This window comes from Biomphalaria glabrata, chromosome 1 (assembly GCF_947242115.1).
Source record: "Biomphalaria glabrata chromosome 1, xgBioGlab47.1, whole genome shotgun sequence".
Classification (NCBI taxonomy): Eukaryota; Metazoa; Mollusca; class Gastropoda; family Planorbidae; genus Biomphalaria; species Biomphalaria glabrata.
In genome coordinates, this window is record NC_074711.1 from 12,414,010 (window position 1) to 12,438,101 (window position 24,092).

The 24,092-nt window shown below is 31.3% G+C and overlaps 2 protein-coding genes across 7 annotated transcripts in view; one reads left to right on the forward strand and one right to left on the reverse strand.

Moving 5' to 3' along the window:
* Positions 1–230: 230 nt before the first annotated feature.
* On the forward strand, positions 231–19,733 carry LOC106053829 (cilia- and flagella-associated protein 58-like). 2 transcript variants are annotated; one of them, XM_013209455.2, is made up of 20 exons: positions 231–403; positions 3,216–3,377; positions 4,200–4,331; positions 7,870–8,103; positions 8,533–8,663; positions 10,517–10,652; positions 10,856–11,050; positions 11,480–11,617; positions 12,263–12,324; positions 15,070–15,167; positions 15,503–15,585; positions 15,760–15,951; positions 16,084–16,245; positions 16,586–16,681; positions 16,779–16,970; positions 17,472–17,695; positions 17,889–17,994; positions 18,144–18,368; positions 19,159–19,286; positions 19,403–19,733. In XM_013209455.2, the coding sequence occupies exons 1-20, from the start codon at positions 395–397 to the stop codon at positions 19,509–19,511; spliced, it is 2,814 nt and encodes a 937-aa protein (XP_013064909.2). In that variant the 5' UTR covers positions 231–394; the 3' UTR covers positions 19,512–19,733. The 2 variants fall into 2 exon arrangements, with proteins under 2 accessions (XP_013064909.2, XP_013064908.2); XM_013209454.2 differs by having other exon boundaries at positions 232–403; positions 4,197–4,331.
* LOC106053826 (Fanconi anemia group I protein-like) overlaps positions 7,626–24,092 on the reverse strand; it is a 32,545-nt gene continuing 16,078 nt past the window's right edge. For 4 of the 5 annotated variants that reach the window (XM_056022536.1, XM_056022546.1, XM_056022526.1 and 1 more), the window contains 7 exons: positions 23,663–23,837; positions 23,083–23,255; positions 22,631–22,747; positions 20,984–21,058; positions 20,727–20,822; positions 20,302–20,451; positions 15,186–19,851 (listed from right to left, as the gene is read on the reverse strand). In XM_056022536.1, coding sequence (XP_055878511.1) covers positions 19,735–19,851; positions 20,302–20,451; positions 20,727–20,822; positions 20,984–21,058; positions 22,631–22,747; positions 23,083–23,255; positions 23,663–23,837 — 903 coding nt within the window. In that variant the 3' untranslated portion in view covers positions 15,186–19,734. Of the gene's footprint in view, positions 10,375–15,185; positions 19,852–20,301; positions 20,452–20,726; positions 20,823–20,983; positions 21,059–22,630; positions 22,748–23,082; positions 23,256–23,662; positions 23,838–24,092 lie in introns of those variants that run through there. The other variant, XM_056022531.1, reaches the window with a different exon arrangement.

The following is a 24,092-nucleotide window of genomic DNA, read 5'->3' on the forward strand; positions in this document are numbered from 1 at the left end:
CTTGATCAGAGGATGGGTGTGGGAGAAATAAGGTGTATTCACTTTTTACTAGACGGACAGAGTGAGTTGATATAAGCTTTGTAAAACACCTAGACGTGCGTAGAAGAAGATGATTAGCATGATAAGGTGCCGCCCATGCAAGCGAATGTTTTTGAAGAAATAACTCCGTACAATGTATATTGAGTGAAATTGACGTCATTGATTATGTTGAAGAAATGACATCATCATATGCTTTTATCGATATAGTCTAGATATCCAATCAGCCATTTTGCGCACATGGCTTGTTTACGAGTGGACTATAGGCCTAAGCTTGAAGCCGTCCAAATGCAGTGGTGGGCAGATTACTGGAAGTCGTGACACCCAACTGCAGTTACTCGTTTGAATAAGCCTAAAAATGACAGAGGTATGATCTAGGTCTATTGTATTATCCTCATTAGCTACACGAACAGCAGATTAATAATAATAATAATAATAATAATAATAATCTTTATTATCCGTAAGGAAATTTGTCTTACAATTTGTGCATTACACCAAACAAAAAACATTATAACTATAAGAAACCAAAGTGTACATTCACACCAGACGCACTCATAATTTACATGTGACAAAGTTTATACCAGATTGTTCTTATTTAATGATTTGATTGCCAGGGGAACAAAAGAGTGTTTGTGTCTGTTTGTCTTTGCTATCGGTGTCTTGTATCTCTTTTGTGATGGTAAAATCACAAAATCCTGACACAAAGGGTGATTCTTTATTTCGAGGATCTTGTTAGCTTTTTTATAGATGTTTGTCTCAAACAACTGACCAAATGGGGTTTGTTTTTTGCCAATGATTTTGCCAGCAGCATTTAGGATTCTATAAAGTTTATTCTTATTTTTAATGCTCAGATTGCCATACCAGGCAGTGATATTGAAACTTAAAATATTGCAGATGTGAGCGTGATAAAACATAGCCAAGGCCTTTTCGCTAACATTAAACGAGGACAGTTTTCTTAGTAGTCGTAATCTTTGCTGCCCTTTTTTGCTGATATAATCAGTATTTGCAGTAAAATTTAGTTTATTGTCTAGGATAGTACCAAGGTATTTAAAGGTTTGCACAATTTCAATAGTCTCTCCAGCTACAGAAACAATATCATTTCCCTTCTTGTCCCTACGAAAATCGATTATCATTTCTTTGGTTTTTTTTACATTTAATAATAAAAAATTATCTCTACAGTATTCCTCAATGTGTTCTAGTTCTTTGAAATACTCATTTACGTCTGAGCTCTCTGAGAGCAGGGCAAGAAGAGCCGCATCATCAGCGAATTTTGTGAAGGAGCAACAAGAACTATCGGATTGAAAATCATTGGTGTACAAAATGAACCACAATTAGTCTTGATCTTACTTCTTAGTATAGATCTATGTATTATAAATGTATAGATAGATACTAGTGATCTCTCTAGAGCTAGATCTAGATTAGACTACGTATTTAGATCTAGGGGCCTTTAGCCTATACAGTGTCTAGATCTAGATAAGATAACTAAGCTATAGATAGAAGACTTAAAAGTAAAGAAAGTAGCAATTAATTATGCATAAAACACTGAACCATAATCTTCAAATACAAAATTTAATAAAATACTCAGAAAGACACAAAGATAACGACATATATCTCCTTCCATATGATAGGACAAATTTGTAGGCCTACAAATGCTCCTTCTTCCCTAGCGCTATTTGAGCATAGAATGGGTTGCCTGAGCTAGCCAGGAAAACCAGTGACTTGGCAGAATTTAAGTCATTGGTTAATAGGCCTATGCATGACTCAATTCATGACGCACGTTAATCATCTTCATTTTTTGAAGTAACGTCTGTAGGCCTATTAATCATTATATAAGATAAGATTATTACTATTATACTAGATCTAGATCTATTAGATGTAATAATTTTCCAGAATTTAGCGCTGTTGAACTGACAATCTCAAATAAAGAGGACATGGATAGATGACATTGAACTCCGTGGTCTAGATCTAGTTATCTAGATCAACCAAGTTCTGCGCAAGGAGTGGCCATGTGAAGGCGCTCACATACTAGTCATGGTCTAGATCTAGAGTTAGGGTGCCCTGGTCTTGTTTAAGAAAGGTGACCGGGCTGTGCTTCTAGACCAGCGATTCTCAACTTATTTAGTTCCGCGACCCCTTTGTACAATTTCTCACAATGTGGCGATTTCCCCCCCCCCCCCAACCGTAAAGTTATCTGTGTTTTCGCTAATGTTAAAGAGATCCATTTTCTTTATAAAAATATAATCAACAATAACATGATGGCGTAGGCCTATTACTGGATAATAAACGGGTGTGCTTTTTAATAACGTGGGTAAATCTTTACCATAGAAACAATATGCCTACCAGGCTACCTATGATTGTGCAATGGTAGGCCTACAACATTGCATTTTGCCACGCCGTATGATGAGACTTGATTGAAACTGTTAGGCCTACAAATGTTAATGATGTGACGATTAAAATGGTTGAAATGATTATAATTCAGTTTTTTAAAAATCATTTATCCTGGAATGCCAATGATAGAATACAAAATAGTAACTACCAATGGAATTTTTTTTAAAACAGTGTCAAGTTTCTTCTTAGACACACTTTTTTTTTTTTTCCCTATGGGTCTTAGACCCCTGAAAAATCGTCATTCGTCCCCCCAACGGGTCGCGACTCACAAGTTGAGAACGCACACAGGTCTATGGTCCTGATTTTGAATCTCCGATTCTCAAGCAAATATAAAGCATCAATTAAACAATAAAAAATGTTTGATTTAGGCCTACATGTTTTGGACGTTTCTTCAGATTACAGGCCTAAAGATAATTACGCCCTACATCTATATATATCTTAGCCCAAACCTCCAGCAGGACGACGGGGGTTGAGGTTGGCAGCATGCAGGGTTCAACCTTCGAGACAATCACAGAACAACAGTTCAGAATTGATATCATAAAAACAATCTGTAATTTAGTCCACGTTTAGTACTAAAAGCTTAAAGATGTTAATATGCCAAGAGACTCAAGTGTAATGCAAGTATAGAAATCTAGATTAAGGGGACAAATATACCGTGAGGAGAAATGGACTAAGTCTCATTATTTTTAAAACTAGTGGACCATATTATTTTGGACACAAATTTGAAAAACTTCTGCGTTGAACAAGTTTTGTTACATTTTGTTTTTAAATTTCTTTTTGGTTTACAACAGCCTGACAGTAATGTGCGGGGGTCTGATGTCATAGACGAGAATGCCATTACAGAGGAACAACCTGCTCTTGCACAAGTGTCCCCTGATCGGGCATCTCCTATGGCCGAGCGCACAGAGGCAGAGCAAGATGCTGTTGATGAAGAACTGCTGCTGGAAAGAGAAGTATTATTTATACAATATTTCATCTATCTAGACTAGTTCAATAGTATGCGTATATATATAGTATATCAAGATCATTCTATCCTAAATGAAAATCTATTGATGCTGGCATGAATAACAAGTTTCCTACTATCATTTAGTAAAAAAAAAGTCAATTTTTGATGCAAATTTAAAGTCTCTTTGGCCATTTCAGAAAGTTAACCCTTTTTTTCCCTCATTGTTTTAATTTTAATTAGCTAGCACAACAACCATGTAGGCATAATATCTCCAACATATATCAAATATCCCTTAGAACTGTTAAGAGCCAGAAAAGCCATGACTATTAATATACTGATAAGGGTTTATATTCTGGGAGCTTCAGTTTGCAGTCATATCCTATACATTTATTACTCAGACTCCCATCCCTATAACAATAAATTATCATATAATTATATGCTATCATTTGAGATAGGCTATAACAGTTCTGAGTAATCATAAATGTAGATAATTATTATTGACACTGCAATGTAGGTCTACATGAAAAATAAATTCTTTTATGATATGTAAGGTTCTTTAACTATTTAGGCTTTATTGACAAAACTTTGATATTTTACAGAAACTAAAAATTAAGTGACACTCTCAAAAGCAAGCCAAAAATTGTATTATGAAGAGCATATTAGAATATTATGCTACACATATACATAATGTAACAGTGTGTTGATTTATATTGTTAAAATAAAAAACACTGGAATCAATTTTTTTAAATTTTAGTTCTAAAACTTTACATAAACCGTTTGAATTCTCTTTTTAGTTCCAAAAGTCTTTTTTGTTGTTTTTTTAAAGCAGGACAATGTTGAAATACGTTCCCTGAAGCTCACAGGTTCTGAGCAGGAAATTCTAAATGATATTGAACCAGCCTTGAGCAGCAGAACAGATATACGTATAACATTGGACACAGATGATATTTTGCTGAAGAAGGTAAACAAATATAGACAGCCTATAATTTTTTTTAGTTTATTGAAATGTTAACATCAAATGTTGCCTACAATAAATAAAAAGATTTTTTCAATGCCAAATTTCAAATTATATTCTTATCCTCTGGTTTAGGATTTTAATCTGTTTATTTCTTTTATTTAACTTCTCTACTGAGTCAGTTTCATATTAATCTATTATTCCTTTCCCTTTTAATTAAGAAATGGACCTCTTTCACAGTGGTTAAAATAATTGACAACAGAAACCACATCAAGATATCTATGGAAATGATCAAGCATCAATTGTTGTTATCATTCTTGGAATACTTTTAAATTACCTACAAATTAAAGAGAATCAAATAATTAAAAAGCAAATATGTCCTAAGGAAAAGATAGACTATTGAGCTTCTTGCAAAAGACTCTGGAAAAATGATTAACAGAATTGCAAAGTGACTAATAATCCAAGTCGGATTTAAAGAAAAATAAGAATACAGAGATCTTGGTAATTTATCTCACAGAATCAATGGTAAATGCTTTAAGAAAGAGCATAAACATTGAGGAAACTTTCATATGCTGTATGTGCATGCAGACTAAAACATGTTCTGCAGTATCAGCCACAGAGCTGCCACAAACAAGCTCAGTGGAAGCTTGAACCATGCAGTAAAAATTTAATCCTTTTCAACACAGGCTGTAGGATGATCTCTGTGAAATGCTTCTGAAACTCATTCAGCTGCCACTAACAGGATACAAGAAGCTCTAAATGAGAAAAAAGGCTGCTAATTGTGTAAGATTAAACAGCTCCAAGACATTCACAAACCATATTTTTCTTTCAACTAGATTAAACAACACATTAGATCTCTTCTTAACCAACAGACCTGGATTAGTAGTTGATTATGAAATTATCCCTGGTCTATCAGACCATGAGATCATAAAAATACACAGTCAGATAAAAGCAGTAGCCAATACAAAACCCAAAAGAAAAATCTTACTCTGGAATAAATGTAACCTAACACAACTACACCAAGCTGCACTAAACTTTCAACAAACATTCTTATTAGAAAAAGACATTAACCAACCAGTCGATGACCTCTGGAATTTCATTAAAAACCATCTTAAAAGCATAATAGAAAATCATATACCAACTAAATACACATCAAACAAAATAAATAAATGCTGGTTTAATAATAGACTAAAGAAGCTTTGTAAACAGAAGGAAAACCTCTATAGAAAATTTAAAGAAACTAATGCAGAAAGAGTTTACAAAAAGTATATAAAAATTAAACACTTAACCCAAAAAGTAAGCAGACAGCTGCAGAGTGAATACATAAACAATGTAATATCTAAAGATAACAACAAAAACCTATGGTCATACATTAAGTCTAAGAAAATGGAAACAACAGGCATAGCGCCATTAAAAGATGAACATAACATAATACATAATGATAATGAAACTAAAGCAAACATTCTAAACAAATACTTTGCATCAGCATTCTCAGCCCCAGGAGACAAAGACATATTACTGAATTTGAACCAAGTAGACAACATAGAAGATATAGTAGTACAAGAAAATGGAATTCAAAAACTATTAGCCAACACCAAACCAAATAAAGCTTCTGGACCTGATGGTATTCCAGCTAGATTACTCAAAGAACTAAGTAATGAGCTAGCCCCAGTGTTCAAAATACTCTTTCAGGCTTCACTTAACCAGGGCAGAGTACCAAAGGACTAGAAAGAAGCTAATGTCACCCCCCTATTTAAAAAAGGAGAAAAATCTGACCCAGGGAACTACAGACCAGTATCACTTACCAGCATCACATGTAAAATCCTAGAACACATAATATGTAGCAACATCATAAACCACTTAGACAAACATAATGTCCTCACACCATACCAACATGGCTTTAGGAAATATAGATCATGTGAAACACAACTAATAGGACTAATTGATGATTTTTCAAAAGGTTTAGATAATAGTGAACAAATAGATGCTATCTTACTAGATTTTTCTAAGGCTTTTGACAAAGTTCACCACCATAGTTTGCTTAAAAAATTAAAATATTTCGGCATTAATGGTCCACTGCATCAGTGGATTAAAGACTTTCTGATAGGGAGAGAACAAACTGTAATAATAAATGGCTCTAAATCAACACCGATAACAGTAAACTCAGGTGTACCTCAAGGTACAGTCTTGGGTCCACTACTATTTTTAATTTACATAAATGATTTACCAAATTGCATTAGTTCAGGAACAAAAGTCAGATTATTTGCAGACGATTGCATAATATATAGAACAATAAAAACAACACAAGACACAGATATTTTACAAAGAGAATTAGATGAATTACAGAAATGGGAATCAAATTGGAGCATGTCTTTCCACCCAGAAAAATGTCAGTTGTTAAGAGTAACAAAAAAACTAAAACAAATTAATTCCACTTATCTTATTCATGGCAAACCAGTATCACAGACTAAAAACGCAAAATACCTAGGTGTTATAATAAATGAAAAACTATCATGGAATCCACATATTGATGAAACTACAAAAAAATCAAACAAAGCATTAGGATTTATTAAAAGAAATTTCTATAAATCAAATAAGAACATAAAACTAAAATGTTACTTAACCTTGGTTAGGCCAATAATAGAATATGCATCCTCCGTTTGGGACCCCTCAACTCAAGAAAACATTAAGAAACTGGAACAGACACAAAATAGAGCAGTGAGATTCATAACAAACGAATATTCACATTTGACTAGAGTAACACCTTTAGTAAAATCACTAAATTTAGAAAGCCTTCAGGACAGAAGGCTCAAAAGTAAAGTAGCAGTCATACATAAAACACTGAACCATAATCTTCAAATACAAAAACAAAATTTAATAAAATACTCTGAAAGACACAAAGATAAAGGCACATTCCTCGTCCCATATGCTAGGACTAATTTGTACAAATACTCCTTCTTCCCTAGTGCTATTAGAGCATGGAATGGGTTGCCTGAGCTAGCCAGGAAAACCAGTGACTTGGCAGAATTTAAGTCATTGGTTAATATGCATGACTAAATGCATGACGCGTAGGACGTAATCATCTTCTTTTTTGAAGTAACCTCTGTATTATATAAGATAAGATAAGATAACACATTTAGAAAATCTTCACATAACAATAAATAAATGCTTCAAAAGACACACACCTATCTATGAATAAAACAGGACAAGAATATGATTCTCCTCAAATCACAGATATAGGAAGCAGAATCACAGACCAGCCCAATACAAATTGGTGAAATAAATGAGTAACCATAAATAAAATATGTAAGCATATTTAATCTTGATATATCTGGCAAGTACACAAAGACAATCCAAAATTCTACATGAAGGCACTAAGCTTATAATCAAATAATGTTAGACTTTTTATTACATTTTCAACTATATATTTTGTAGCTCTAAGGACTATTACAAAATATTATAAAATATAATACATATTATATTGGTAAAAAGTTTTTAAATTAAGCATTGGGATTCATTTTGTTTTCTCTCTTTTGTATTTAAGGCTGTTGAAGCAATTAAGAGCAATTTCAATGAAGCCAAAGTTGTATCAGAGCTTCGTAAAATGTATGATCTGTATCATGAAAGTCAAGTTCAAAATTTGCTTTTGGCTGGGACCATTCAAAAGTACTTGGACAAAATTGACCGTTATGAGGCTAGGCATGTCAGGGATCCAAGAGTAATGGCTGCTTTAAATATGAGTCAAAGACATAGGAATTATCTTAAAGAGGCCGATGAGGTAAGTTTGAGGTTTTAATTGATAAAATATATAACATTTATATTTTTAATGTCTTATTAATGTTTGACAGTTTGTTTATTCATTTCTAAATACATATGGTATTATATTTTGAAAACCCACATACATAAAGCATAAGATAATAAATGAGATAAATCAATAGTAAAAAAAGAAACAGTTATAAATAATATTAATACTAAGAGATGTTATATAAAAGAATAGATATTTGGTGTAAAATTAATTAAATAAAATTTAACATTGATTAAATTGAACAATATTAATATTGAGAAAATATATTAACTTCTAAAATAAAAAAAATCTACACAAATGTATTTCTCAGCTTTTCATAGATAAAGAAAAATCTGTTGGCATCTCAAATGCTAATGATTCAACTTATATTAGCCTGTTACGTTTTGCTCCCCAATTCTGTAGGAAAAAAAAGATCTTCAGAATGAATTATTACAATTAAAAGTGGACATGAAACATGTGGAAGATAATCTTAAAATGAAGCAAAAAGAGTTCTCCAAGTTGCAAGAAGAGTACAAAAAGCTTAAAGATATTGAGTAAGTTGTGCATGCAAATATAGCCTACTTATAAACACACCACATATAAATATATATTTATATATATAAATATATGGCTACGACATTGATTTGTTCCCAGGCATTATATTGCTTATTATTGCTGAAACATTCCCTCTTTTTTGAGCTTCCAATAATCAGGCTACATTTTAACAATTCCCTTAAAAGCCATCTGTTACAATGAAATGGCCTGCTCTCTCTTGTTCTCTATTTCTCTCTTTCTTTCTCTCTTGTACTTCCATTCTTTCTCCCCTACTTAATTTCTCTGACATAGTCTGATAGACTTTTAATTCATTTGAAACAACCTGCTTAATAACGCGCCCAACATGCTTTTGGACCATAAAATTCTACAGCACTTAAAGGCTTCCCCCCATCTCTCCCTGCCTACAAAAGAAAAAGTTAGTTCCATGTCCAAGCTTTGACTTTTCTTCAGCTTCTCAATTCAATATTAAAATGTTAAATCAGGGACAGCCCCTTCCCACCTACCTTCACACATTTGGGCCATAACTCCAAATAATCAACCCCCCTCACCACACCCTTTTCAGGTTTTGATATATATATATATATATCACCTTTAGTTAGTTTTGCCTTTTTTTTTAGCATCCTTTAATCATAAGGCAAGCAATGTATGGTACTTTATATATAGACTGCTGCCTTTTGGGGAAATACCAAAAATAAAATACAAAGCTTGATGTTTTTCATGAATTATGGCGTTTGGCTGCAAATCTGTCAAAACCTTGTCTTAGTGATCACATAAGTGATAAAGGAACCTGGGAATACATTTGATAGTTTACGAGATCTCCTGATAAGTACTTACATAAATGAGTTTTTTTTTTTAAATATGCATAAGATTGTTTCCCTACATAACTATAGAGGAAACTTAATGACACATCTTTTCTTCATTTCTGTCTCAACACTGAAAGATTAAATAAAGAGAAAAAGCTTTGTCACCTTACCATAGAGGCTGTACTGTATTTCTATAGAGCCTTTGTTAGCTCAATGAAGTAATATTTGTGATGGTGTATTTCAGGGAGGTTAAAGCTCAACTAAGAGAAAACTGTAACATACACAATGCCATCACATTAATGCTATGAGGAAATAATGACAAGCATCACTGAGATTTTCATCTGAAAAAAAAGCACTAATAACATTTGCGCCTAGTTAGGGAGTTCTAAAAGAGATAGAAGGGCACCAGAATTAGTCAAGACTAGAAGTAACTGTCCATTGTGGAGAATATTGAGACCTTACCCATATACTGCATGCACACACTTGTACTATTGCTTTGCATTACCAAGAAAAAGCATTTTATTACAGTCTGTATTATTATGTTGCATCCCAATCTCTATCTTCAATGCTATATAAATATAGAACATTTGTACATACTAAAGACTACTAAAAAGCATAACATAAAATTGATAATGTTCAAATGTTCAGTTCATTTCTTTAGTGGAGGACTATTGGTTAGAGTCTCTTTCATTGACAGGCCAAGTTTGTTCCTTGAGGTTGTCTTCCCATCACTTTTGTTTTGCCTTTCCTTTTTCCCTACTGTTCACTGCACAAAGATCTTTGCAAACCCAGAGGATCTCATTGTTCAGTTGTAGCTTACATTTTATGATATTGCCATGAAGGTTATCATGAGGCTCAGTTGAGATTGTGATCCTGTTTTTGTTGATGCAGTTTTGGTATGTGATACCTAGAATCAATTAAGACAATAAATGCATCTATAAACACATTTTTAGGCCTACCATTAAAAAAGACTTGTTTTTAATTGTGATCTTAACTATTTATCAAACATTTTATTTCAAAGTATTAAATTCAAAAGTTTCACTTCTCAGAAAACATTCTGAAGCTGTTGAGACCAAACTGATTAGTAAAGAAAATGAACTCCAAACTCTGAAGGAGAAGTTTGAGGATGACATGTTCAGATTTCAAAATGAAAAAGACAATGAAATAGCAGATCTTTTAGCTAAAGTAGGTATAGTAGGCCCACATTTATTGCATACAAGTACAATTATTATGTCAGTAATAGTCTTTGTCCTTTTAGCTTAAAATCTCGTCTGACAAAATATAAATGCTTTAAGATTAATATTTTATTTGTTTTATCTTTTGTTAAAGGAGTGTAGGCCCTATAAAAAAGACAAACTATATTAGCTTCTTTTTTGTTTTTCTAATAGTATGCAGATGATCAATCTTCCAAAGCAACAGCTCATGAAAAAGATTCAATAAAAAATGACCAACATCGCCTGGAAAGGATAATGATTCTCAGAGAATTGGAAGAGGTTAAAAGGACATTACGAATGGTTGAGGATGACAGAAAAACTAAAAAAGCAGCATTGAAACACTGTAGGGATACTTTGACAAAGCTAATGGTATGTTGTTGTTTTTCTACATAGATTTTAATGTGCTATTTAAAAATATGCAGCATAGTTATCAATTTCAAGCAATAAAACTATTTTTTTTTGCTTTTTTATATGTTGCCTAAAAGCTTATTGATAATTGGGACTTAATTATTTTACATTGCTAAAGGACAGCAGTTTGAAAGTTTCAAGTTTTTACTTTAGATAGAAATATTATAAGATCTACTTTGTATACTATATGCCAATATTTTTGTGTTTTTTAGAACAACAGGTTTCCATGAATGACACTGAAGGCATATCTATGTTAGGCTTCAGTTCTCTGTCATTGATTTCAATTTTTAATTACAAAAACATTTTTAATATGAAGATTTCTTCAAGTTAAGAAAAAAACACTTCATAATGTTGATAGATCAAAGTGTTAATGTCATTAATGTTTTCTAGATTGACTCCAGGATTCTAAAGAAAAATGCAGGTATCTGCAGGACCACATTAATAAGAGAAGAAAACCGTTGTACAGTATTAGAGCAAAAGTTGAAGAACTTAAACTTGGACTACAAGAGAGTACAAAGTTGTCTTGAGGTACATTGTTTTATTTTTTAACGTTATTTCCAAAGCCATTTTACTTTGCTGACATTACAATTTTAACTCAACTCATGCAGGTAACATTTTACAATATACAACTAATCTTAATAGTTAATAAAACATATAGCAAGAGATGGCATAAACATATAATAGCTTAGAAGCATATATGATACACTATATGCATTGTGTTAAAATAAGAATTTCCCAACAAATACATTAATTTAATTGTCATGCGTATTTACAAACACAACAGTAACTATATCAATCTCATTTTGTTTTGATCTCACTTTTTCTTCCTCTTTTTACATGCAAATATTCACAGATTTCATGGCTTAACTATTTTAATAGCTTTTACATATGATGACTACCCTAATAAGCAATCCATCTAAAGCAAGGAAAACCAACAGTTTAGCAGATTTTTAGGCACTGATTAACATGTATGGGTAGATTGACACATGAATACACCTAGGACATAATTATCTTCTGTTTTGAAGTAGCTTCTATAATTTTTAAGATAAAAGTGGTGATGTAATGTATTGCCAGTCAAAATTTTTAATATGTTAATATCTTAAGTTATAAGTTAAAACATATAGGGCCAATATGTGCAATGTAATGATTTTTTTTGTTTTGATACCATTTCAGGCAAGCAGTAATGCTAATTATGACCTTGGATGCAAATTACAAGCAATAAATGTAGAAAATAAGTATGTAAAATAAAAATAAGTTAATGTCTGATTTATTTTTACTTATTTCATTTGAAAATGAAAAAAAAAAAAAAGAAAAGCTTTCTTTTCATAAGTTACTTACATGTATGTAAAATGCTATTGTAACATACCCATATTAAATTGTTGTATTAATCACTATTGTAACTTCAGATTCAGACATGACATCTTGTTATGAAGCCTTGTATCGAGCATTTATTAATATGTAATATGTATTATATTATATATATAATAAGAGACCACAAAATGATATTATATATTATGATTGGCTCAAAAATGCCATTGCCTCATAGCAGTGAAGAAAAGTTCAATACTTTCCTAAAAGTTTTACTATGATTCTCATAACAGTCATTCTTTAATGCTTTAATCAATTATTATTCAATAATAAACATTTATTTATTTTAGAAATAGTTGTTGAAATTTTAAGTAATTAATTGAACAAAAATAATTGATGATCATGAACCTTGAATTATAAACAAAACTGCAAGCATGTTCTTAAAAAAAAACTTTTACCTTTTCAAAGTAAGCATACTATTTTTAAATTTTTTCTTTTTGCACAAATACTTCAACAAACCATGGAGTGTTTTTTTTCTTCTTGCTAAGCTTGAATCCTGTGTCTAGACTTTAATCCCATGTTTTAAGGCGGGACTTTAATTCTATGTGTAAATAAGATACTTTAATCTCATGTGTAGAGTCAAGACTTTTATCCCATGTCTAAAGTAGAGTATTGTACATAAAACACTGAACCATAATCTTCAAATACAAAAACAGAATTTAATAAAATACTCTGAAAGACACAAAGATAAAGGCACATTCCTCATCCCATATGCTAGGACAAATTTGTACAAATACTCCTTCTTCCCTAGTGCTATTAGAGCATGGAATGGGTTGCCTGAGCTAGCCAGGAAAACCAGTGACTGGGCAGAGTTTAAGTCATTGGTTAATATGCATGACTAAATGCATGACGCGTAGGACGTAATCATCTTCTTTTTTGAAGTAACGTCTGTATTATATAAGATAAGAAGATTGCTTTATTAATGTCAATTAGAAATATGCATTGGGTTGGAGTTGTTTGCAATTCATTTAAATCCTTCAGTTAATTTTCATTTTAAGTTTATTGATACAATAGGAAATTAAATTTCATTGAACATAGATAGAGCTAATATTGCCTGGTTCAACATTGATAGACCTAATTGCTAGTTTCAACATTGATAGATTATTTACTATAGGCTTTTCTCGGATGATTCAGTTCATCTGCTGATCCATAAGCAAAAAGAATCCTTTTTTGTATTTTTTAAAGTCTGGCTGATTTTATTTGACATCTTTATCTAGATTTTGAAAACAGTAACGAAAACAATTTCAAACCACGTTTTATATTTTACTCTACCCAAGCAGAACTACTCCTTAGATCAGTGTTTCCCAAACTTTTTTCATAACAATCACCAGCAACCTAGAATTTGACACTGAATTGACAAAAAGAATTGGAAAGTCTTCTGCAGCAATGGCAAAACTCTCTAAGTGTGTCTGGGAAAATGCGAAATTGACCACAGCAAACAAAATTCTAGACTACAATGCCCATGTAGTGAGCACTCTTCCTTATGGTAGTGAGAGCTGGTCAACATACATGTATCAAGAGCATAGATTTAATAATTTCAATTTACACTGCCTACGATGCATAATGTGTATCTCCTGGAGGGATCGTGTCTCCAATCAAGACGTTTTGAAACTGGCCAATATGCACAGCATCTAAGCTTTTCTGACACAGAGAAGACTGTGCTGGCTCAGAAATGTCACCCATATGCAAGAATCCCTAATGACATCATATATGCTGAACTTGCAGAGGTAGTCAGACCAAAGGGCCACTCAAGACTAACCTATTGAGATGTCTACAAGCGAGACATGAAAACCACAGGTATCAACGAAAGTATGTGGGAAGAAATAACCCAAGATAGGACATCATGGAGACATTGTTCGTGCTGGTACAAACCTAGCTGAGAGATATATATAGGTTTCAATGATTTTTATGGTATTATATCCTGGAAGTACATAACTTCTTGATCAGGCGTGATATCAGCGATCTGAATTCTTTTAAAGTTTGATATTTGTATCTTTGTTTTAATTTTGAGCCAGAATCTAGATCAGTTTAAAGTTAATAGGGATGTTGTAGACTTTTTATCGCTACCAAGAACAAATAATAGCAATCTTTTTTTTTCTGCACGTACTCAGAGAATAATTCATGTGTAGGCCTACGTAATTATTCCAGTAGTTCATGAAACACCAATTAAGGCTTCGCGGAACACTAGGGTTCTCCGGAACAGTTTGAGAAACACTGCCTTAGATCATTAGGATTATTTATGTTAACTAAAAGAAGATGGGCATGTTAGTTGAAAAAAAAAAAAAGAGTATAACTTAGCATCTATTTTGTATATATCAATTTTATTTTGCAAAATGTTGGTGTAGTACCATTATCTTTACCTTTATTTCAATATTTGTTTTTCTGTTGTTCTATGTACAAGATTGTTTTATCCTGCTTCCTGTTTGAAATATCTTTGATTTACCAATCTTTTTCTATTTTCACAGACCATGTGATGCTTGATAGCTACCTTTTAAATGTAAACAATACTCCACCTCTTTTTTAAAAATAATTCCAAATCTCTTTTTTTTAAAATGATGGTTACGTATCAATGTTTTTAAATGATTATAGCAGATTTTCTATTGTCTTCACAGACATCTATCAAGTGACCTCCGTGACACCAAAGATAAACTAGAAAATACTTCTAAACAATTGTCTTATTGTAATAGTACTGCTGTTCAATTGAAAAAAAGTAAGTAAATCTCAGGAATGTAGGTCTTGGAACTGATTCATTTTATTGATGCTAATCATTCCCAATAGAGTAACATCAGAAGGCAAGAATACCCCATCTTAGTCCACTTCAAATAATAATAAAACAATGATGGAAGTTATTAACAATTTAATGGGCATATATCTCCACCATGATTACTTATCATGCAAAGTCTGCTGATTTTTTTCCTATTTGTGACAAATGGTAGAATATGTGAGCTTTAACTTAAGAGGCTGTTTTTATGTCAAATTTAAGATAAATGATTCTAAAGAATAACTTCATAAAATTTTGTTTTGATTCCATTTTTTTCTTCATAGAATTAGCAAAGAGTGAGGCTGAAAAGGTGCATTTAGAAAGTACACTAAAAATTAAAGCAGATCACAATGATTCATTGATATCAGTAAGTTCAGCATGTTGATTCAAGAATACTTGAATTGTTTCATTTCATTTTGGAACAAAAAAATTATGCATCCAAGAATGTTAAAAAACGCAAAACATTTATAACCATAAAGATAACAAATCTCAGCTAACAAAGTTGTCTATAAATTTCTATAAATTTTTCTGCTTACTTTAGAGAATCACTGAGTTGGCACACAAGAAATACAAACAAGCTCAACAGCTTAGACTGTCAGAAAACAATGCAATGCTTTTGGTCAAAGAATTAAGCTCTCTTAATGATGAGATGCACAGACAAAAACAGAAAGTTAAAGATATTTTGGATCAAAAAAATCAGCTTTGGATAAAGCTTGGAATTGTCAAAAATCATGTAGGTATTTGTCTCCTGTGTTTTACTATTACTATTTTTTATAAGTAATTAATTAATTTATTACTTACTTTAAAATTGACTTTTTCTTTGTTTGTCTAAGTATTTTTTCCATGATTTTTCTTGGAAAGGTAGTATATTGACAGTGAAGAAAAAAGTCGTTTACTGATTCGTGAAGTGGAAGCTCAAAAAGGATATGCCAACAAAATGGAGATGAAAAGATTGGAAACTGAGGCCAAATTAGAAGGTTTAATGAGAACAAATATTGAACTTTACAATGAAACAAATACTCAAGCGGTAATTGTTCTATTGAATCTAGTTTCTAAGAAAAAAAAGATATTTATGAATAAAAAAAAATATTAAAGGATAGAATAGCCAAAAATGTCATTTGAAGAGTTTAAATGATGCAATAAGCAAAATAGTCAATGCTCTTATTTTGAATACCATAGTGTATGAGTGCTTTAAAAGAGATTAGATATGTAGATGTATTACAGGAAAAACGGATGTGTGCATATGTGAGGGGAGATTGTAAAATTTCCCTTACGTTATTTGCAGCTGCCAAATCTTAAGTAATTCTCCATAAACACTTACTAAATTTTGAAAGTAATTTTTTTTTGTTTGGTCATTTTTTAATTAGGAAATTCAACAGTTGCAAGTGTTTCAGTTTAAACAAAAGAACAAAGAAATCAAAGGTTTGCAGGCTATGAGCAAAGACAAAGATGATCAGATTCAGGTCAGACATTTTGTTTCTTTTACAAAGGTTGGGAAGAAAATCTTTTGGAAATGACTTATTGCTAAGAATGTTTACTTCTTTTGTTTTGTTTTGATAGAAAATGGAGTGCACAACAAAAGAGCTGGTGCATCAGATTGAGCAACTAGCATCTGAAAGTAATAAATTGAAAGCTCTTATGGAAGATAAAAAATCCAAAATATTGGTTATGACAGAAGAAATAAGAATTATGATTTCTCAATTACGAAAAGCTCTGGCCACTATAAAGGAATATAGGTGTTACATTGACATGGTAATTTTATTAGAATTGCAATTTATAAATCATGTTGCTTAGAATTAACACAGTAACTGCAATGACCTAATATAGTTACTTTTTTAAAATATATATTTTATACCTCTAAAGGTACAATAATGTGAAACAAATTATTCTATGGATGTAGTTCAAAATTGATGGTAAAAAACTTGTTGATAATATGGTTATTAGTAAAAGGATGTTTACTTAGTTATGAGAAAATACAAATATTTACTTTCCAACATTGCATTTTGCCAATATATTCAACTTTTACATATTTACAATACATTAAAAAGTATAATTTCAACCAATTAAAATGTATTCAAGATACAATGCCATTACAATTTTTTTAGTAGAATCCTCAATTTTGTCCATTATCGAACTTACAGTACGTATCTATGTATCAAAACTTATTCAAAATTACTGTTTTAAAAACAATAATTGTGTAACCTGGCTGTTCATAGAATAAGTGAAACAGAAGACTGTGACTTTAATTTTCAGCTGAGAAGAAAGAGAGATCTCTTTGGAGCCCGACTGATAGAATCAAACATTCATGTTGGTTTATTCAAAAGAAAAATTGATAGGATTGAAAAAGTCATGAAGACATCTGCCTCTGACTACCTTAATATGAACAATGATTCTTATATGCTTAAACTTGAAATAAAAAACTTGAGAAGAAAACTGAAGAATCATGAGATGTGTGAATTCACAATCACTACATTGAGGTAAATAATTTTAAATAAATTTTTTTTTTCACAAAAACACTCTAAATCGTGACTTTAAGAACTATACTGTTTTTGTTTTTTTTAAACAAAAAAAAAATTAATATGCACTGTAGCTAAAAGGTTGAATTTTATTTTATTTCCTTACAAAAACTCAGATGACTTAAGACTTTTTATTTTCCCAACTTGTCAACAGACAAGAGCTTTCCAAAACTGCCAAGTTATTAGAACTAGAAAAAGCTAGAAATGTTGCTCTAGTGGCCACTAAGGAACCAATAGTTCACAGATGGAGAGCACTGCTGGTGAGCAGATTAGTCATTTAATAAAGAAAGACAATAAAATGTATCCTTAACTTTCATTCAAAAAAAAAAAAGCTTGTCAGAAATGACATTCAAGTAAGACATTTAAATCATAGTCAAATGTAAAGTTTCTTTCCACTTTTTATGACCAGGCTGCAGATCCATCCAAGTATGAACTTCATGTCAAAATCAACAGACTCACTCAAAGGCTCATTAACAAAACTACTGAAGTTGTTGAGAAGGAACAAATGATCCATAAAAAAGATCTTTGCTTTTTTGAGCTTCGAGCCCTTTTAGAGCGCCGTTTAGATCCTAATCTGACTGTTGAAATGTCCCTGGCTAAAGCCATAATTAGAAAACAACGTAAGCAAATGCAAGTAAGTCATTCCTAGATTTCTATACTTTAAATATAGTGAGGCCATAAAAAAATACATACAGAATGTTGCAAAGAGCTATGGATCTATAAAATATATTGATTGGATTAGCTTCAAAGTGGAAGGACTAGAAAACTTACAAAATCAGACTTTTTTTTTCAGAATTGGGAAGACACATTCCCAGCAAAATGGTTGGCTGAGACTTATAAATAATCATAATATACATTTATTTAGGAAAATACTACTAATTAGCCTCACTTCGCTCTACAGATTCTGTTATTAGCAGGTCAATTCTGTATTGATAATTGGTTATTTTATCCCAAATTCAAAATCAAACTTCTAAGTAATCATTTGTTTTTAAAGAGTTATTAGTTAGAGGAAAATCAAAGGTTCATAAAGTGCAGAGAAAATGCTTTGTTTTACAAAAAAAAATCCTTAATTTCTGTTTGTGAAGAAAGCTGCATTTCATAAAAGTTTTATAAATTTAATAAGATTTTTATGAACAGGGCCAAAATTAGAAAAAAATTTGTGAAAAATTATAGTAGATTTCAATGATGCTTATAGTATTTTTTTTATTTAGCCATGATAAAGAATATATTTTTCTAACTCAAAAATTCTGATATAATCAAATACAACAAGAATTTCAAATCTTTACAAAATCATACTTGTGCATTAGTTTTGTCATTTCATTTAACTGTCAGTTATTTATAATAAAGCTTTTAAGATAACTAAGAATTGATACAGTTTTTGATTAAATCAGTAAAATTTAATTAAGCAAAACTTTTTATGCTAGGCACTTACAGCTGAGATCAACATGAATATTTATGATTTAGAACAAAAAGACATTGAATGCAATAAGAAACAACAAGAACTGGATAAAAGCAAAGCTAAAGTTGTTGTACAACAAAGAAAATATCTCAAGTAAGTAGGTCAAGGTTCTATCTGACTTTTCAGATAGAACTGCTGTGAGTTTGTTGTCTAGTAAGAAAAAAAAACAACATTCATGTAAATAGGGTTGAGTCTTTTGTCTTTTTCAGTTTACAGAAAAAACCTTTACCACCAATTGCTGTGAAGTCAATGTCATGTACAGGATCCAAACTGAGAGTATTTAAACCAACACTTCCATTACTCCAAATGTTCAACTAAAATGATGGAATAAACAAAGCTGACAAAATCATGTTATGTCTCCATACATCACTTTTAAAGTTAGCAAAGGAAATACAAAATGTAGGCATACATTGATTACATCTCTGGAAGGTGTCTCTATGTAATATTAAATAATGTTTACTGAACAATAATTTTGATATTATTATATATTTTGATATTTGATTTATTTACCAACAATAAAGTCAGAAGAGAGTAGCTATAGCTAAATGTTTCTGGTCGTCTTTTTCTTTTTCTGTGGTGGTTGATGTTCACTCTTCTCTTCTTCAACTGGTCTCTTGTTTTCTTCATCATCATCATCATCCTCATCATCATTTGACTCCTGTCAACATTTAATTTCACAGGATTAGTTTATTAAGGCACTGTTTTAAACTACTTGCTCAGTCTAAAACTTAGGTGCAAGTCCTAAAAGCAAAAGTAATATGAATGTTTATGTTTTTAGCTTAAAAATTTAATACACTAAGGCTAAATAATTTAGATCATTTTGATTCAGACTTGTCTTTCTCAAAGAGAAGTGAATCGTGCAAAGAAATACATTGCAAATAGGAATTTAAAAAAAAAAGTTCCCCTTTCAGACCTTGTGGTCTATAGGGCAGATGATGTAAAAAGGTCATCTGTTTCTGTGGTTAACGAGGGTGTCGTGGCCAGCATAACGACCAACCGCCTTTACTTTTCCCCAACCAAATATGAAGTAAATTACAATATAATCTTCAAGGGAGTAAAAAAAAAATTTTACAGGGCTATTTCCAAACTACTTAAAACAAGAACTGACCTGAACCTCATTTTCCTCTGGCTCTTTAGAATTATTTTCCTCAGTTTCACTGTCATCAGAAATTCCCTGCTCAACTGCTGTATGCACAGTTTCTGTATTGATGCGAAAATCTCGAGATGTTGATCTTTTAAAATTCTCTGCTAAATTGACCTGACAATATAAGAAATGTAATTCTCAGATTAAGCATTTATTATTAAATGTCTTTTCTTTTGCAAAAGCATAGTAGTAAAAAAACAAGGTATAAACAAACATAGATGCAATATGAATGTTTATGTTTTGATACATTAGCTATAAGCTAATTCTTTATAAACAGTGAATTACTGTAGTAATCTAAGTGTATAGGTAGATCTAATGATTTGATTAAACTCAAAAGTTGGAGACAATACAAGATGTAGATTATAAAGATATTTCTTTAAGAACTATACCTTAGACTTTTTGCTCAGTTGAATTAAGAATTTTTCCAGTAGTTCTATAGTGCAAATGAGACTGGGTACCATTTTCCCTTGTTTCATGGCTTTTATCTAATAGATGAAACCAAATTTGTGTTCAAAGAATTACAAACTCAAGATTTGAGAACAAGAACACTATCATCTTACAACTACAAACCAACGTTAATTTAGAAATGTTTTCAAAGGGGATTTCACTAATGCAACAATTTTAAATGAGTAACAAGTCACTTAACTATTCCTTTCTGATGTGCTGTATTTTTTTTCTTTCCTTTTTTCTCACTCTCTTCAGAGACATCTGATTCTAAAAGCTGTAACATACAAATTAATTATAATTTTTGTATCAATGTACATATAAATGAAAGCTTATGTTCCATACAAATAAAACACAAAAAAAGTGTTTTAGAAAAGAAAGCAAGTATGTAATCAAAAATTATTTCACATATTAGAAAATATCTATGACTTCAAACAACAGGTAGGAAAATAACATGAGTATAATAATGTAATGTCCAAAGAACAATATATAAGTTGGCAAAAGTGAACTTTTTCCAAAGCAGTTTTCAACATGATTTAAAACTAGATAATACGATTTTTTTTTTTCATCCTTCAAAGTTCACATTATAATTCACACACTTTCAGGAATGGATTTCTATAGCCCTTTGTTTTATTTTCAACCATTAAACAGGTAGGGACACCCCTTACGTAAGCATTTAAAAAAAATATTTGTAATTGTATCCATTAGTTGTAGAAAATACATGTGCTACACTTCACTGAAAATTTTTATTTATTTTGACCAAAACTTTTTGTCGGGACATTGACACACGCCGTCATACAGCCATTTTATACTTGGAAAAAAATCAATTTGTTTCTATCAAAAGTTAATTTTTTCAACCTCCATTAAAAGAAGATATTCAGCTAGCTCAGTTTCACACAGATCTACAATTGCAAGGCAGTGATTTAAAAAAATGTATCATTTTGCATTTTTTATATTAAAACAAACATTTGAGAAAATTGATTGCAGGTTGTTTTGACATGAAGTGCATTGTAAGTTATAACAGGTTCAAATTTTGTATTTTTTAAAATCACCTTCCTGATAGGAGAATTAGTGAAGTGAGTCTAACAATCTGCAATATTACAAAAGTTTATACAGCTTCTGACATGTAGGCCTTAAAAATACTTCAGCTATCTGGCCCATGACTCAGTAAAAAAGCAACTGATGCCCTGTAGCAGAAATGAAACAAAAAAAAAAGCTGATGAAGCACTTATCTTATTTATCCCCAATCTCTCCCTTACTTAGAATGAAGCCTGATTAAGAGGCATTGTAAGCCACATGCACTGCTAGCACAGTCAGTGTCAGTGCCAAACAGCCCACATGAATAACAAAATTGGTCCTCATATACCATAAATGGATGAATTTACTATACATACCATAAATGAATTAATTAATTTACTATCTCTAAAACATATTACATGAATTTATCTACTACTAAGAAAATTTTCAATTTGGATATTTCTGATAAAAGAAGGACCTGGTTATGCCTCTTGATGAAAGGTTATAGAATAAATGCTAAAAAATATTTCCCACAATAAACACACATTTTCGCACTAATTTTCTTCTAGGCAAAAAAGCTGTCTATTTCCACTGAGATTTTGAACATAACATATTGAACATCAATAACTTTTTACTGTAAAATTTGTATACAACTGTTTGCCTTTGGATTTTTGTCAAGCTCAAAAACGTTCTATGTCACTGACCACATTGAATTATAGACATCAAAAATTAAACTACAAATTGAAGTCTTACTATTATGTTAAGTTTGACTGAAGTGCATGTGCCAAGTGTTCTATCTTGTGGCCATATGGTCAGTATTTAAGTAACTCACCTGGACATAGATGATCATGTTGTAAGTCTGGGGTGTAAGTTGCTGGCTCACAAGTCGAACTAATTTTTCAAACCTACTACCAAGATGGCCGGCTTTGTTGGTATACAAGCTAATATACTGGCAAGAAATAAATAATGAGTCTTTAAGCACTGATATATTTAAGAGATATATCATCATAACTTAAAAAAACAAAACAAAAGTATCTTTGATATGTCAATATTTCATACATTTTATCAATCAAACTTGTGCATAGTTGCTTATAATGAGATCACAAAACATGTTGTGAGGCTAATCTTGTTTATTCAAATAAAAGCACAATTTAAAAAAAAAATAATAAAATTCCATAAATGAACATCCTGTATGTTGTAAGATCTTAAATGTGTCAGTGTGTGTGTATGACAGTAAGTTCTGAAAACATGCAGAACAAATTCATGCTGGCCTCAATGACTCACATGTTTGGTAAGTGAAGTGAGAACATTGAAGAGTTTTGTCACAGTCTTTAACATGGCATGTATACATGGGCTGGTAGTCACTGCAGAGTGTGTCAGCTCAATGAAACTGTTGATTAACAGCCCAAGTCTAATGCAGATAGATCTGTCCATTGTTTCAACTTGGGTTGCTGTTTCTGCATTTTAAAAAAAAAATATTTAGAGACTCATTTGGTACGGAAGTAATAAGCCCACAGAAATAATGACAAGATATTATGAACACATTTACTTAGATACATGATGTGGGCTAAGAAAACATGAACTTGACATATATGTATGTCTTTTATCTATTTATTAACAATCAATTTAATAATATACTTTTATGAAATTTTTTTTGGTCAGTAAAAAGTGTTAAATCTTTTTTTTTTTTTTTGCATTCTAGTAAGTCATTGACTTCTAACTTGTGAATTCCAACCTCTGTTTCACAAGCCTATAGGCCTTACCATTTGAACGATTAAAAAGATAATATTAATTAATAATCAAGATTATAATTTAAAAAAATATATATCTACAGGCTAATGTTTTAAAAATCAGTTTATTTTACCTTCCTCTACACAGGTGTTAGCAGCCAACATATTTGCCTTGTGACATTTAATAACACTGTCAATGTCATCTAAATCAGCTTCCAGATATGTCAAGGTCAAAGTCAGTATGCCAGAGATGGGACAAATGTTGGCTTTAGTTACTGCGAAATGAGTATTCTGTTCAACTTCACAATCCTTAAAAACAAAGTCCTTGTATAAATTACCACAGGAGCTCAATTCTAAAAAGTTAAATTATTCAAATATTAAAACAACTTGGACTAAAAAAAGAACTAACTGAAAAAAAAAAAAAGGACTAAAACAAAAAGGTTTTGGCTCAGGATTCTATTAGCAAAGAAAACAGAAATTGAAAAGTATTGGGTTTCTTGACATACCTAATAAGCAATAAAGTAAATAAAAATTATTTGTAGATATATCTAGAGGAGATTATTT

Coding starts and splice junctions, on each gene's coding strand:
- LOC106053829 (XM_013209454.2), top strand. Junction 16,246..16,585: donor ATGAAACAAATACTCAAGCG/GTAATTGTTCTA, acceptor TTTTTTAATTAG/GAAATTCAACAGTTGCAAGT. Junction 18,369..19,158: donor AACAACGTAAGCAAATGCAA/GTAAGTCATTCC, acceptor TTTTTATGCTAG/GCACTTACAGCTGAGATCAA.